The following is a 17,572-nucleotide window of genomic DNA, read 5'->3' as shown; positions in this document are numbered from 1 at the left end:
CATGGAACCCTGGGGTTCCACAAGAGGTCACTAGGGGTTCCCTGGGCGATCACAATTTATTTAAAAAATTATTTCAAATTCGGGCAACTTCACATTAAAGAGGTAAGTTTTATTCTTTACTTTAGTTTAAGAACATTGTTAATGCATATATACAGGCCTACATATGAAACAAATATAATATTTTGTAACTTCTGGCCTATATTTGAACCTGAATGTGCAGGGGGACCCTGAGGCCTGAAAAATATTTCAAGGGTTCCTCCAGAGTCAAAAGGTTGAGAAAGGCTGCTCTAGAGCAGCTTTCAGATGTGTGGACTTCAACTTCCAGAAGTTGGCTAGGAAGTTCTGGGAGTTGAAGTCCACACATCTGAAAGCTGCCAAGGTTGAGAAACACTGCTGTAGAAATACAGGGGTCCCAAGAATTAAACTTTTGAATCAATTAAGCAGAACTAGCTGGTATCCCCATGGCTATGCCTATACAATTTAAGGCACAGAGTAATCTGTACTCTGACTGGATTTTGCTCTAAGTATAAAAGCAAAAAATGCACTAGATTGCCAGTGAAACATCCAAGTAAATTTTATTAGTGCTGGAGTAAGTCCTGGCTTTTATAATTTTTGTTTTCTGTATCTACTGTGTTTTATTACACATAAGCAGTTTATATACAAAGATGAAAGTGGTCTCCTTAAAGCTAGTTTGCCATACAAACATAAAACCTACAATAGTGAGCTGTTCACTGGACTGCTCATCTATACCTATCCCTCAACTGAGGCAAAAAAATCACAAGACACTTTAAAAAGAAAGCAATAATCACACTTTTCACTTTTTTAAAAAAAGTGTAATTATTGCTTTCTTTAGAAGCAAATACTTTATTTCAATGATGCTTTCAGGCAGTTGGATGTAATATTGATCAAAGTTTCCATTCACTTTCTAAATTGGAAAGTGAAACCATGAGGCAAAAAGGGATTAGCAAGTGGTTTATACAAGCCATCCAGAGACTTCTCTCATGGCTTTATGTGATGAAGGTTAGGGGTTTATTGAGAAATATTCCTTTTTACATTAAAAACAACTCAGGCAAGCTTTGGAATGGACAGAACTAAAAGCAATATCCTGATGTAACAGCAAGAAATTATGGATAATGTGTCTAGTAGACCTCAACTCACAGAACGCAATATAGGACTGCCAGACTATTTGTAATTATTTAAAAGGCTGCGTTAATAACATTGCATATCTAAGCCCTAAAGAAACTTGGAGTATGTTTCATCTCTGCTGCTGTATAATGCCTTTGACATAGTTAAACTTATGGTATCTCAGAGGAATTAATTACTTAAACCATTTAGTTACGCACTATGGGGCAAACTGACAATCACTACAATCAACTTCCAGGGTTATGTTAATATTTTAAAGTCGTTCTTAAAATGTTAAAGTAACTCTGTAACACAGGGGTGGAATGGGCTTTTTTTTTTTTGCAACCATATTTTGCAATTGTTTTTCAACAACAGCAGCAAACTGGCTTCTGTTTTTTGCACTGGTAGTGGTTTTCAGCCTGATTTTATTCCAGGATTGAATTTATTGCCCATTCTGGGGAGACGAGGAATTCCATTACTCTGATTTTTAAGTCTTTCCTTACAGAAACAAAATGGATGCTGTACATATTTGGAAGAAGGGAGGCAATTTTACTCCTTAACTGACTATAGAAGACAAAAAGCTGAAAATTTTGGCCCCAAATTACACAGTTCAAACAATCGTGTAAATATCTGTCCCCTTCTTCAGCTATGAAAAATGTTTTGAACCACATTAACTGGCAGGAAGCATGTTAAAAGGATGTATTTCAAATTACTAGACTCTATTCTCTCCATCAAGAATAACTGTGTTAAAATACATGCAGTAGGATAACCAAACCCTTGTATAAAAGCAGCAGCCCTGCATGGATATATAATCTAAGATAGGATTATTTATACAAAAAAAAAATTAGACAAACATGTAGTTGTCATGGATGATAAAATGTCTGTAATAATAAACATGCTAAAACTTTAAACATGTACTTCAAAGCTTGTCAAATGGTCCAACGGTATCAAATAGAACCATATTCCCAAATGGAAAGATTAAAATCAAAAAATTGCAACATGATCTACAGTATCATGGCAGCCAATATTTTCCATTATAAATGCGAGAACGATCTTTGGGTCAATTCCAGGGCCACCCAGAATAGCAAAACAACTACAGATCATTGGAGATTCAAGCTTTTTTCGTTTAATTTTACACACAGGTCACAGGATACAAGAAGTTAAAAAGAGCTGTATGGTAAAACTGAGGATTACCAGTTTCTAAATTATACAGAAAATGAACTGAACATAGGCCATGAGAAATTACAATTTATTGAAGTCAGGCTATTTATGGTGAGACATAATGGCATGTAAAACCAAACCCCAACTCCATACTCAACGTATTATGTGGGACATTCATTTTTAACTCCACCCCCCAAAAAACTTACTGTTGTGAGTCGTAGTAATCCATGCACTTCTTTTTCTTGTTATAAGCTGCCACTCTGAAGGGTACAATTTCCAATGTTATCAAGCCTGGTGCCATAGTCAGGACTTTGGCACCGTGGGTTGGATCATAGAGGTCTTTCCCAGTCTCGGGATGTGGCATCCCAGCTGGATCTCGGCCCACGATATAGAAGTTTGCTCCGGCTACCATTCTTGCCCTGCAATGCCACTGAACCTAGAATAAGATTCAAGATGTTAGCAAAAGCAAAACATGAAAAGAAGGAGCAACAGAACATCAGAAAATAGTATCCATTAGATAAAAGAAAAACACGTGTCTTTAAGGCTCATACATTGATCAAGGGCAGGTCTATCATGGTTGTCGTCAACTTGTTATTTATGTAAGAGATATGCATCATCAAAAATTCAAATGCACGAAACTAACACTGCATGTCAGTTTGTATAGCAGCTTTACAAACAGGAGGATGCCACTTAACATTCCAGACAACCACTCTGGAAGAAACCCTCAAAAGTTTCAGTATGAACACATGTACCCATAAAAGGAAAAAAAAAAGAGAGCCAAACAACTAGGTATCCCTGCTCCATTGGAAGAAGAACTCCAGAAAATAATTCTTTATTTAATAGTGTTCTCTTTTCAAACAACTAGTTCAGATGCTGTTTAAAGTTTAAAGGGGAAAAAAAACTTATTACTTATTAAATGTTGTGAGAGCTACTATGGTGTAGTGGTTAAGGATACCAGGCTAGAAACCGGGAAACCATGAGTTCTAGTCCTACCTTAGGCACAAAGCCAGCTGGGTGACCTTGGGCCAGTCACTCTCTCTTAGCCCTAGGAAGGGGGCAATGGCAACCCACTTCTGAAGAACCTCGCCAAGAAAACTGCAGGGACTTGTCCAGGCAGTCTCCAAGAATCAGACACGATTGAATGAATTAAAAAAAATATATGTTAATCAAGAAAAATTAGCATCTGGGAAACTATTTGTTTTCTATGCTGAGCCATTGCATGTATCTTTCAAACTGTGGATATATTTCAGATAGATATATGTTGGCAGATTGCTAGGAAAGCCTTTGGCCCAGGAGAGATCAGAAAAGTCACACACGAGGCAGTTCTATAAAAATAATTTTATTTACAGAAAGCAAACATATTTACAGGCTCTCAGTGAGAGCTGCTTAACTCTCTACATGCCTACACAGAAGGGAAACTGAAACTAAAACAAGTCCAGGCAAGTTCTTCCCCCCAGGTGCAAAAATTAACATCCGAAAAGAGGACAATTAAATTCAACCTCTTCACCTGGCCAAAATGATTAGTTACCATAGTAACCTTACTCTGTAGTAGAAAACATATTAACAATATATTTACATGCACACTAGCAAATAAAAGTTATATATGTTTGCCATATTTTTGGCAATGCATTTTGTCTGCAGAAAGAGTAGCCAAAACGTGCAAGAGAAACCATAAATATGTTTTGTTTAAGAAAGGGGAAAATACAGAATACTTTATGAGAAAGGGAGGTAGAAAAGAGTAAGAGATGCAACATTGGTAATATAGCTTAAACCTCATGAACAGGGCTGCCATCAAATTAAACATCAGTTAAGTGATATGCATAAATTCACACGAAAGTCAAAACAGTTCTGGACACACACACCACATATTTTATTTTGTTTTAGATTATGCATGTGTGTCAGAACATCCATCATCCTAAAAGAACTGTGCTGCTTTCCATGTGTGAAATGGAAATGCTTCTTAATAAGTACAGTACTTGTATTTAAAAACAAACCCATTAGATTGTTCCTTAAATATTTTTTAGAATTAGGCAAGAGATCTTTATGATTAATCAACATATTGAACATTATAAATTTAGTTGTGAGATTTACAATATGTTATGATTAATATATTAAACACTGAAAATTTATTTGCAAGATTTACAAATTCAAGATACTTTATTCATTCTGTAACTGAACAGTATTTGGTCATTTTGTTTTTGTTCCTCCTATCTGAGGTTTTTTTACCATCTAGAAAAGAAAAAGAGAAGGAAATTGAAATCCTAAATAACTCCAGAATTCTGATCCTAAATCGTATTTATTTTATGCTAGCCAAGAGATATCAAATCCATGTGCTTTTAATATAGCAATGATTTATTGATTTTAAAAAATCTTAAAATAAGAGTTCTTTATTTTAACTGGAACCAATAGCAATAACTCCAGATAAGAGTATCTACAAGACATGCAAATCCCACAAACAGGAAAAGAAATACATCCACCAAGTTTATTTCTTTGCCTGTTTTCTTGCAATCAACTCAGTACTATTCACAAACTACACAATATGTTTCCAGGATGGCCAGAAAAAAAAATCTCCAAAGAGATGGGTTGTTTTTAAGTCTTAGGCATCAATAGTATCATTTCATAATTTAATTACTAGACAGCATTAGTTAGCAGCACTGAACAATTTTATTTTCTGGATAACTCCTGAAACTGGTACAAGAAGATGTACCAGTTTCAGGAGTTATCCAGAAAATAAAATTGTTCAGTGCTGTTTTCATGACAGCAAGATTCTCTTCAGTTTTCTCCCATAATGGCTCTGAACTCACCTAGCCATCTGCACATCCAGATGGTTACTCTCTGCAAAAAGAAAATTGGTTTCTGGGATCATGATCTGAATTATCTGAATACTGAACTGCTTACACAGGATGACTGCACTTTACAAGAATGGCAAAGTTGATTTGGTTGAATCACGACGTGCTTGATCAAGATGGCTTTAAACGTATTTCCGTATAGAGACATACTCATCATGCACTGGGGTAAGCAAGGCAATCCAAAGTGCAGAAAAGGAGTAAAATGAGAATGCAAAGAAAGTAAGTGATGACATAGGAAAAGGAGGCATAGCTAAATCAGAGGAAACGAATGGGGCTATAGAAAAAGTCTTCTCCATTTTGGCTTTAGTTTTGTAAAATAAATAATGACACAGTGTAATATGCCATGTGTTGTTGTTCATCTGAGGTTGTATTTACCTTCTTTTAAGACCTGCTAAGGACCAGATGATTTTTATTATGTCCTGATACTCAAAACCACAGAACTCAAAGAGGGTGTACTTTCTTTTTCTCATGACTGTACAAATCCTTTGTACGCCAACATGCAAGCATGACAACCAAGGGCCACATCAGCCACTGCCAGATTGAGTAAGTGGCAGACATTTGCACCTGGACCACAGAGAAGAGTTCTGCTGACAGGGAGATATGTTGCAAAACCCTTTTTTCCTTGTTATCCTAAACTTTTGATTGATCTAAGATTCATTGATACAAAGACACACAGCTGTGCTTGGTCAGCTCAGGGCATTTAGGGATAAATTTGGATAATTACATATTCTAGGTTGCCACAAGGGAAATGCAAGCGAGTTAGCAATTCATTTTACAATTAAGCATTCAGAACATGTGTGAAAAAGTACATTTTGAAATGTAGACAAAATTAGTCATAAGTCGATATGCCTTCATCTTTCCCAGGGATTTTAGCAAATTTGCTTTCCCAAAGTGGAGAAATCACCAGTTTTAGGTAACTTTTGCTGCCATACCGAAAACAGCCTATATGCTGCAAACATAATTGCCTAATTTATTTAATGACATTCATATTTTATATAACAGGTTTAAAAAAAAAAGTGGGGAGAAAGAAAAAAGTTGTAAGTATAGTTTTATACCTACAAAAGTAAAGGTAAAGGTTTCCCTTGACATTAAGTCCAGTCGTGTCTGACTCTAGGGGGTGGTGCTCATCTCCGTTTGAAAGCCGAAGAGCTGGCATTTGTCCGTAGACACTTCCGTTGTCATGTGGCCAGCATGACTAAACGGAACACCATTACCTGCCCACCGAAGCGGTACCTATTAATCTACTCACATTTGCATGTTTTCGAACTGCTAGGTTGGCAGGAGCTGGGACTAGCAACGGGGAGCTCACCCCGTCACGCGGATACCTACAAAACCTAACCATTAAACCTTTACTAACGGGAAAACCATGTTCCAACACTTGATAACTATATTGGCTTAGCAGCTGTCTGTTGTTCTGCAAGTCATTTGTTCTACAGAAACAAATCTGGTACCAATGTCTTCTAAATGACCTAAAGAAAATGATTAAAGGAAGAGTTGTCTTTTATTAGTTGGCTAAAACACTATATTGGCAAATGGTTTTCTGAGGTCATTGGAAAACACAGCATAAACTAAGGAATGTTTCTATTTTATTTGTAATCATGACTGAAGACTACAAGTGCAGGTTTTCTTCATCTCCTTGCTTCCATGCCCTCCAAACACAGGAAAGTATGCCCACATACATGACGTGGATCATTTTCAGAAGCCACAATAAAAATGACAAATACACAAAGAACATGGAGGATGGATGGATGGATGGGTTCCACTGAAGTTATAATTGGCTTACATCCAGATTGCACCCCAAAGGGTGAATAATTAACAAAAATTATTATTCTGGAATAAGACATCATCTAGGTATGTAAAAGAGAAATGGGATTAATCCTTTCCACTCATTTTCCCCTCAAATACCTCAAATTTGCTAAAATCCCTGGGAAAGATGAATGCATATCTACTTATGACTGATTCTGTCTACATCTCATATTTCCTACAGACCTTGTACCCTATATATAGGCTCCTCAAAACTTGCAGCCTTGTGAGTCAAGGTTCCAAAAAATGCACAGAGGGCCACAATATAGATTTTGCAGTAATAATCTATCTTTCAGCCTTGTGTGGCGCAGAGTGGTAGGTGGCAGTATTGCAACCGAAACTCTCCCCACGACCCAAGTTCTATCCCAGCGGAAGCTGGATTCTCTCTCGGGTAGCCAGCTCAGGTCGACTCAGCCTTCCGTCCTTCCAAGGTGGGTAAAATGAGTACCCAGCTTGCTGGGGAAGGTGACGACTGGGGAAAGCAATGGCAAACCACCCCGCTATGGTCTGCCAAGAAAACGTCGTGAAAGCGGCATCCCCCCAAAGAGTTAAACATGACTCGGTGCTTGCACAGGGGACCTTTCACCTTTCACCAATCTATCTTTCCTCAAGAAGTTCAAGGCAGGGTACATGGTATTCTGCTTCCAATGGACCTTTAGTCATACAATGAGCTTTATGGCTGGGTAGGAAGCTTAGTCACAGTTCAGCACAGTAGACACTATACCATACTGGTCTTTTCAATGATTGCATGGAGCAGCCAAAAAATGCATGTAGCAACAATAACAAACACAGCTCTGGTCTTCCTCTGCTATAATAATACAACACAACACAACACAACACAATACAATAATAATCACTCATTATAACAGAATGTTGTAATATCATTATAATAGAATAAGACCTGGAATTATTTCACCTTAATAACAGATCCCACAGGATGTTTTTAATATCATATTTTGCTAACTCGGCCAGCAATTGTTGGATCAATAAGCATTGTTGTTCATGTAAGGATTTGCGGGGGAGTATCAGACTTCTGTTAGATAGCTATTATTCCACCCCTGTACTTCCCAGTCCCAGAAAGTTGTATCATTCCTCATATTTATCGCAATCCTAATTCAACAATAATTTGTGCACAACAGCCACTCAGATTTCTATTTTGGTTAGTCTATCAAGAAAAAATGGAAGGTTTAATTGGCAAATTGAAGGTTAGCATGATGCATGTGCTACAGATCCCAGGTTCCATGTGGTTCACATAAGCTTTCCATGAGGTATCCAGGGTCCTCCAAATGTTGTCAATCAATTTTACTTTTTGATGCAGTACAAGGAGAAGAGGAACTAGGGACCAAATTGCCAATATCCGCTGGATAATGGAAAAAGCCAGGGAGTTTCAGAAAAACATCTATTTCTGTTTTATTGACTATTCTAAAGCCTTTGACTGTGTGGACCATAACAAATTATGGCAAGTTCTTAGTGGTATGGGGATATCAAATCATCTTGTATGCCTCCTGAAGAATCTGTATAACAACCAAGTAGCAACAGTAAGAACAAACCACGGAACAACGGACTGGTTTAAGATTGGGAAAGGAGTATGGCAGGGCTGTATACTCTCACCCTACCTATTCAACTTGTATGCAGAACACATCATGTGACATGCTGGGCTTGAGGAATCCAAGGCTGGAGTTAAAATCACTGGAGGAAACATTAACAATCTCAGATATGCAGATGATACCACTTTGATGGCTGAAAGCGAAGAGGAATTGAGGAGCCTTATGATGAAGGTGAAAGAAGAAAGTGCAAAAGCTGGCTTGCAGCTAAACCTCAAAAAAACCAAGATAATGGCAACCAGCTTGATTGATAACTGGCAAATAGAGGGAGAAAATGTAGAAGCAGTGAAAGACTTTGTATTCCTAGGTGCAAAGATTACTGCAGATGCTGACTGCAGTCAGGAAATCAGAAGACGCTTAACCCTTGGGAGAAGAGCAATGACCAATCTCGATAAAATAGTTAAGAGCAGAGACATCACACTGACAACAAAAGCCCACATAGTTAAAGCAATGGCGTTCCCCGTAGTGACATATGGCTGCAAGAGCTGGACCATAAGGAAGGCTGAGAGAAGGAAGATCGATGCTTTTGAACTGTGGTGTTGGAGGAAAATTCTGAGAGTGCCTTGGACTGCAAGAAGATCAAACCAGTCCATTCTCCAGGAAATAAAGCCAGACTGCTCACTTGAGGGAATGATATTAAAGGCAAAACTGAAATACTTTGGCCACATAATGAGAAGACAGGACACCCTGGAGATGATGATGATGCTAGGGAGAGTGGAAGGCAAAAGGAAGAGGGGCCGACCAAGGGCAAGATGGATGGATGATAGTCTAGAGGTGACGGACTCGTCCCTGGGGGAGCTGGGGGTGTTGACGACCGACAGGAAGTTCTGGCGTGGGCTGGTCCATGAAGTCACGAAGAGTCGGAAGCGACTAAACAAATAAACAATAATGATGCATGTGCTACAGATCCCAGGTTCCATGTGGTTCACATAAGCTTTCCATGAGGTATCCAGGGTCCTCCAAATGTTGTCAATCAATTTTACTTTTTGATGCAGTACAAGGAGAACATTATTAATTACATCGGGAATAACCATCTTAATTGTACTGAATGTATTCCATTCCAATTTTAATTCGATTTAAACATACAGTAAATTAAATCAAATTTAGCATTCTCCTACTTCGCCCACTTTGGAGCGTGACCCCTGGCATACCCCTCAAGGCTAGCTCTGGCCCATGGCTTGAGAAAGAGTGGAACCATGTGCTTCTGTCATATCTTCCCTGCCTAGCAAAAGGATTATACTGCTTCAACCTCTGGCATCAGCAGGAGGAAGCAACAGGGTGGGACTAACATCTGAGAAAAGAAAGGAAATAGCTCATGCTGCCTGACTGATTTGGGACCCTGACTCTCCTGTCTCAAGCTTCTGGCTGTTCCAAATGTCAGCAAGAGGTAACAACGGCAATGAGAGAAAAGCTAAGGAACAGCAACTTTCACATTTGGAACACAATTGTATTCCTATTCCAACCAATTATGCACATTCTCAGTTTACAACTCTGAAAATTTCTCCTTCATATGTATCTATTAACACCCCAAGCTAAGAAATCCATGCAATGAGCTACTCTCTTAGCATAGATAGGTCACAGATTAGAACATTTCATAAAAGAATTACCCATTCATTTTCATTTCTGAACTAAGGCAGGTTTACTTTCTTAGCAAATCAGCCTACTTGCTTCCCAAGTTTGCTCAACAAGATAAATAGCTTGAAGACAACAGAATTTTAGATATAGAAAGAAAAGAGAGGAATAAAAGTGACCTCAGAGGATGGGAGGTGAAGTGATACATGCACGTACAGAATAGCTGTGATAGAAAAGTTCAGGATCACAAGTACTGCCAAAAATTCCAGATAAAATCCTGAAAAAGAGCCCAGTAAGTTAGGCTTTGATGCCACTTCTTCAGCCAGCATGCTTTCAACTGTTTGCTCATACCTGTCTCAACTCCATGTACAAATCTGAAAGAAAACACTAGAATGAAGAGGGGGCAGGAACCAGCTGTTCAGTTCTGGCCATTGTTCAATATGTTAAGAATACTTGTAACTTTCTTGAAGTAAAAAGATGGAGAAGAAATGGCATAACGAGCTCTTGTCTGTAAACAAAGAACTTACGAACATCAACACAACAGGACCTTTCCATTAGGGCCTCTAAACCAAATTTTATAAACAACTCATGGCAGAAGAATTCTGGATAACGATGAATCATGCAACGGTCTTGTGGTGAAGCAGTGGTGCCTGGGGGAGACCATATTGATAAATGAATTCAGGAAATCAGCTGAAACAAAGAACAAAACACATGGATGAAGGAATTAGCAAGCTGTGGTATATGCCGTCCTACCTCAGTTGGTCCAGCATACATCATGGGAGAGGGAAATATGGCCACAACCGTTGTTTCTGGATTCAATATTCCTTCCTCTAGCACTGCTGCATGTTGCTTCATTCGCCACATCAGAGGAACATCATCGTCCTTTGTCCAGCCACCCAGAGGATGCAAAAGTAGAACTGGGCGCCTATAACCTCGACCAAGAAGCTGTTTATGAGTATCCTGCATCAATAGGGCATGTCCATTGTGCACAGGGTTACGCAACTGGAAAGCAAAGACAGCATCTGAAGAAAGAAGAGGAGATGTCAACAATTCTAGAAGTAATGAATTAACAATTCTAAAAGTAGTCAATGACAAGTGGGAACCAATGTTTTATTCAAGTCTGTTTGGCTTGTAATATATAAAAAGGGTGAGTGGGGTGGCCAGAGATCAGCCAATTGCAGAGAGGGGTCTTAATGGATTATCTTTCTAACTATGGCGAATGTTTGGGAGATTAGAGTACAAAAGTAATGTGATGAACACTGCTATGATGGCTATACCTCTACAGGTAGTCATCAAAATCCTAGTCAATGGTGTCTGGCTTTCATTTCCCTCAAAGAGGGCATTCTATCAATGCTATGTCACTCATATTTCATGCCAAAGACCTATCAAACCACTGCACATAATGTACCTTAATACTGCCTGCTAATATAAGCTGTGGGGTGATAGCACAGCAGGAATGTTTAACTAGCTGCCAAGAAAAGTGCAAGCTAGCGTTAAGGACATGAAAGATATCCAGCCATTTAATGGATTTTCTTTGATCAATGGGATTTTTGTAAGTCTTAAACTCAAACTGAACTGAATCCCACTGCTAAAGCAACAGGGTTTCCCATCTTCCCTCAACCCGCCAAAAACAAACAAAAAGCCTAAAGGAGGGTCATCACCTATTTATCAAAGTGGAGAAAGGAAGCATACGTGTAAATAAGTGAAATATGGTGATGGCAACTTATTCAAAAGCTATTTCTCTATCCCCTGTGGCTGGCCATCGTAGGCCCACTCTACTATAAGCAGAGACAAACATATCTGCACACATGGACTGTTGTTGCTGGAATAGGGCCATATTCTTCAACAAAATTATAAACCTGTTTATATTCTGCATGCATCCATAATTGTTTGCAAGTTATTTGCTCACATTAATTTTTTTTCCATAAGCATTCAAGATATGCAAAAGTCAAGATGTTCATTTTTAGACAATGAACTGCTTCTTTAAATCAGTTTAACATCCAGTTTCTAGCCAACTATTAGTTTATCAATTTAAGTTAATATTGCCAAGACATCAGTTCCAATACATCCCAGAGAAGGGTTTTGAGAATGTGAACTCAAATGCTTATTATTTGAAGGAAATACTTGGAGCCAAAAATCAAAGGAAAAAAAATGCACACTTTAAACTCAACTCTACCAATTGAGATTGGCACTTTTCCCCAGCTAGAGCTGGGGGATGGGGATGGTGTCTCATGGTAATATTCCTTTGAGGCCAACCAAAGCTGTAAAAAAATTGTATGCCATCTATAAAGTTTTTAAAAGTCTTCATTAGGCAAGATAGTTAAAAATTTAGGGGGAAAAAGACAGAAGGGATAGGTGTGGCTAAGTTTTAAGCCATATCTGCACCAGATTAGCCGTGTGTTGCAGTAGTCTGCAGACATAAAACTGGGCTCTTGCAGATCCAACATATTGATTTATAATATGTTGCTACTTTAAAGTAGCAACTCTAAACTCAAACTTCTTGCAGATCCAGAACCAATATATTTATTTATAATAAGTTGCTACCTTAAAGTAGCAACTCTAATCTCAAACTCCCTTGCCCACAATTTTTGAGTGTTAATCTAGAGGCTGCTCTTGCTTTCCCCAGCTGTAACAGCATAGCAAAAGCAAGCTGCCAGGCTACTGTTGATCTGTTTCTTATTTCGCCAGCACAAAGTGCTACAGTGCAAACAAACTGATTCTACCGTGGGTTTCTTCATTGCTAGGTTATAAACCTAGCAAAGTATTTCCAGAAGTATTTTTATGACACATTGAAATACCATTTATCACCACTGAGCATAATGCTCCTATGGTTTGTTTCCATAGAGCTGTTCTTTAAGGAGGGAGGGAGGGAGGAAATTTCACAAAATCAAAGACCGCTAAAAGATGCTACACACCATAATACAAAAATAAACCAAAATCTATCCAGATTACTGAAGACCATAACCCCAGACCACCATTACTGAACAGGAAAGTACTGTGCAGGCAGTCAAAAAGATTTGGAAGTGATTACTGTTGCTGATCTCCTTTGGAATGCCAAATCTGCCTGTTCAGAATGCAATCAGCAGCAGTAAAAAATGGCAAAACTATTATGGCTTTGTCCAGGGCAAGTTTCTGGTAGGGGCAGCCAGATTTCCTTCTTTATTACCACCCATCCTCATTTAAGAACTCACCAGCATTCATGTCTTTGAACTTCTGCTTTAACTCGGCAGGTGTGAGACGGTACTGGTCGAGGCCATCGTTCCAATAAATACGATCCAGGACTTGAAGATCACCACCCACAAGCCAATCCCCTTGTTCCATAACCATCTAGGGAATGTAAGAAAGCAGACTGTATCAATAACAGTATAAACGGGGACAAGATTTTAACTATATACTAACAGTTGCTCTGAGCATCCTGAGAGAGCTCCGGTTAATCCCAGTATCTGATATTGTGAATAAACCACTTGTATGCACTGACATATCAGAATTCCTTATTCCTCCAAACAATTTCATATTTCCTCAAAATTTAGGTTAACATTTCATGCTACTATTTTACTGCAAACCCTAAGTTTTGACACCTATTACTGTGTATTGACTCACCCTCTTTGAGACCTGAAAATCACCAGGAAAACTCATGTTTTTATACCTCTTCAAAAACTATGCTGCCATTATGTGCTGACTTTGAAAAGACAGGATGGGGTTGATTTGGAGGTGATCAGTAGATCTCTGGCACTGAAAAAGGCCAATACAGACTAGTGGGTAACTTTATAGCATTAAAGTAAATTAAAACACTGACCCAAGTTATAAAGAATTATCAAATTTCAGGGATCATAGTTAACAGAGCTTCTTTAAATTAACAAGCCTTTAAAGGATTTTTAAAAAAACTTCCAAAGGCTGACAAATTAATTCGCCAGCACATTTATATGCTGGAACCTAAAAGTAGTAATTTTTGATTCAAGACTCCATTTGACCACAGAGCTCACTTTGAGCCACTCACTGTCTTGTAGCCCAATCTATCTCACAGGATAATTACTTTAGGTAAGCCTCCTGAGCACTGAGTATGATCCAAGGAAAAACAGGAATTATATCACTGATCCTGCTACAAATTAGCTTGAATCTAAATTTGGGCTCATCATTACAATTAAGAAACCAACTGAATAGATAGTTTAAACTGCCTGTCAAAATAAAAGATGAACTGGGCTCTGTTATTTTAATCTGACCAAGCCCTGAGGCAGACAGGACAGCTGTTTTTTCTGTCATCACTGCTGAATAATTCATTTCAGAGGGTTTCCTCTAGGAACACAAATTTGTATCTATAAACCAGATGAGAGGAATTGCTGTCCAGTTTAGTGACAGTATATAGGACTTGCATGAATTTGTTTGTACACAAAGATACGCGGTCATTCCAAACTTAGTTCAACAGGCTGAGCACCGAAAGACTATACAGAAATGATCGGCTGCAATAAGAGAGTCTTATCTAAAAATCCATGAAGATTTGTACCACAGGGGACATATTGCAACTACTCCAATAATCTTATTCACCATGCTTATTTATGAACTGTGTTTATGCTGTAGAAGGACTTCAGATTAATAATTAAAATTAGCTTGGAAAAGCTACCTTGATGTATGGGTGCTCCTTGCATGTTGTTCCCCACTGTCTGGCACAACGTTCTTCTTTTCGGTGCTCATAGAACTCTGGATTACGGACAATAGCTACACGCCGGTCATCATATAACAGGGCAAAAGCTGTGCATCCATCCAGTCTCTCCTTATCCTCCTCTGTAACTGCCAACACTATAGGCACTGATAAATTAATGACTCCACCTAAAAAAGTAAAAAGTAGTAGCAGACATCATCTAAATAAGTATCTCCAGGTCTCTGGAAAAAAAACATCTAAATTAAGAATGAGCAAACCAAAATGATCAATTCCCAGAATATGTATTCAGAACAATGCACGTCACTTCCTAGAAGATTCACTTCTGGAATGGACAGATTATTGCCCATAACCTTCAAATCAGTTGGTTCTGAAGGAGGACTGGAACATTTCAGGGAACAGTGGCACATTTCAGGAGCAGACCATATGCTCTGCACACAATTATTCTACTCTACAGTGTTTTGACAGCATGTCCTTTGATGATGAATAGATGAAATCCTTGCCTGTCCTATTCTTGAGGCATAGACCTGCTTTAGCTATTTCTCAATTTTCTTTTTTCACCAATGTGATCAGAGTAAGGACACAAATAATAGACTTTTTGCTCATACTACTCTAGGACAGCAAGTGGGAGATCCCTCTCTCTGCACTGCAGAGTTTATTTCATTCCAACATTTCATTTTCTCTACAAAGCAAACAACAGCTGTTAGCCAAACTCTTTTTAAGCACTGGGCTGCTGCTGCAATCTTTTCAGGGTTCTGGAGCAGCTGTAATATCACTGAACCCAACAGAAATAACATCACATGAAAAAGACTGCTGGATGAGCAATTAAGAAGACATAGTTCTTCAAAAAGAAAGAATGATAAACTTTTATAGCTAAACTTTTATAAACAGGTTAGAACAATCAAGATTAGAAACTGCCTAGGGGAAAAACTTGGGCAATTCAAGTTAATAAGTATAATAAATAAAGCTTTAGGACCCACATCTTTCTTATTAATTATTTACAAGATGTACATAGTTACATTTTTTTAGCAAAAAATGTGGGCCAGTATATAAAATAAATCCACTTATTTTTATTCATATAATCCATTTCTTTAAATCCATTCAGTTTTCTTGGCAAGGTTTTTTAGAAATGGTTTGCTATTGCCTCCTTCCTAGGGCTGAGAGTGAGTGACTGGCCCAAGGTCACCCAGCTGGCTTTGTGCCTAAGGCAGGACTAGAACTCACAGTCTCCTGGTTTCTAGCCTGATGCCTTAACCACTAGACCAGACTGGCTCTCCATAAAATCCGTAGCTTAGTATTATTACTCCAAAGGCAGCAAGTAGAAAAGACATGGGAGTAGCTACCCAGCAAAACTTCCCTGGATAAGAACAATCCAAGGAAAAGCTCTATTTTGCTATCTAAGATTAAATAAATGTCACCTTAGCCACCAAACCAAGTCAAACACCCTAAGACAGGCAAGATATCCCTTGCAATAAAAATGCAAAAATAAAGTAACTAACAATGAAGATACACCAAATCTGCTTTTTAAAGAATCACCCCAGTGTATCTAAGGGATAGATCAACCATATACCTGACTTCTGAAGATAAAAGCATTCAAGATTGGGTGTTCAAGGATCATTCTGCCATACAAAAATGAAGAATGTGATTTTTGAATTCAAACTTCACTGTTTTCTAATCATTTATAGTTATAAAATTGATACAAATGGCAGTTTAGCATCATGAAATCTTTTAATTGAAGCCAAACATAACAGAAATATTACCAAGACTTCGATTTATTGGAACAAAGCTATTATTCAAGAAATCCATCAATGTTAATGTGTCAGTTATAATACAGCAGTTTTATCCTAAGCTGATCAAAGTTATTAACAGTTCATCATTATTCCAAAATATAGATTTGCTATAATGATGAAAAAATATGTTTCAGCCCAATAATTTAAATATATATTAATAAACATTTTTTCAAAATTCCCATCAAACCCAGTTGGCATGGCCAATGGTAATCACTAAAACATCTGGAAGCTACCAACTTGCTTACCCCTTGGTTATGTGTTTCAACAATTGCCAAATTTCCCCTATTTTATGTGTTCAGGATGTTGTTGCCTGAAATTCTGAAAACAGCATTAGTTTCTAGTGCTATCATGTATTGTCAAAATACTGATGGAGTTCACATTTTGCAGATGGTGACCCATGCTCCTTCCTTATATCTCTCATCTTTTTGTGAAGCTCATGAAGAATCCTGACAAGCTTCTTCCCCATTAGCTTTTCTTTCAGTGAACCTTCCATGTTAGCCAAAACAAAGGGAGAAAGAAAATATACTGACCATAGCTAGAACACATGGCCACTGAGTAAGAACGGGAATACCAATTTGTACTTGGAGGAAAAGGACAAGATCAGATAAACAGAAAACTAAGTTCAGGATCAGTAAAACAAAGCTAAGTTAACCACATTAGACCACAGCCTGATCAATAAGCCCATCTACTGTGGTTTGCAAATCATGGATTATGGCTTAAGCTGCAAATCAGACCACTATGGATTAACAATAGATTAAATTTTTGATGAAAACTTTTTCTGGGCCAAAACCCATATTGCTCTTACAGAAGCATGCCAAAGCCTCATTCTCCAAAAATTGTGGATGTGGGCAGGACAAAATTGAAAAAAGTATTTTGCATATTTAATTAAGACTAAATATAATTAACATGATAACTCTCCAGTGGTGTACTTAATAATTTTCCACTTCTGTCACATTAAAACTTGTAATTTTGTTTTGAAGTCTCCCAGGGTCAAACACAGTCCTTGAGGACCTCAAG

The 17,572-nt window shown here is 38.1% G+C and overlaps 1 protein-coding gene across 1 annotated transcript in view; it reads right to left on the bottom strand.

Moving 5' to 3' along the window:
• PAPSS1 (3'-phosphoadenosine 5'-phosphosulfate synthase 1) overlaps nt 1–17,572 on the bottom strand; it is a 60,049-nt gene that overhangs the window by 16,117 nt on the left and 26,360 nt on the right. The window contains exons 8-11 of the mRNA XM_063309889.1: nt 14,730–14,935; nt 13,303–13,438; nt 10,865–11,133; nt 2,490–2,719 (exon numbers count right to left, since the gene is read on the bottom strand). Coding sequence (XP_063165959.1) covers nt 2,490–2,719; nt 10,865–11,133; nt 13,303–13,438; nt 14,730–14,935 — 841 coding nt within the window. The remainder of the gene's footprint in view (nt 1–2,489; nt 2,720–10,864; nt 11,134–13,302; nt 13,439–14,729; nt 14,936–17,572) is intronic.

This window comes from Candoia aspera, chromosome 8 (assembly GCF_035149785.1).
Source record: "Candoia aspera isolate rCanAsp1 chromosome 8, rCanAsp1.hap2, whole genome shotgun sequence".
Classification (NCBI taxonomy): domain Eukaryota; kingdom Metazoa; phylum Chordata; class Lepidosauria; order Squamata; family Boidae; genus Candoia; species Candoia aspera.
The sequence above is the reverse complement of the archived record's forward strand: the minus strand, read 5'-3'. Positions and strand labels throughout refer to the sequence as shown.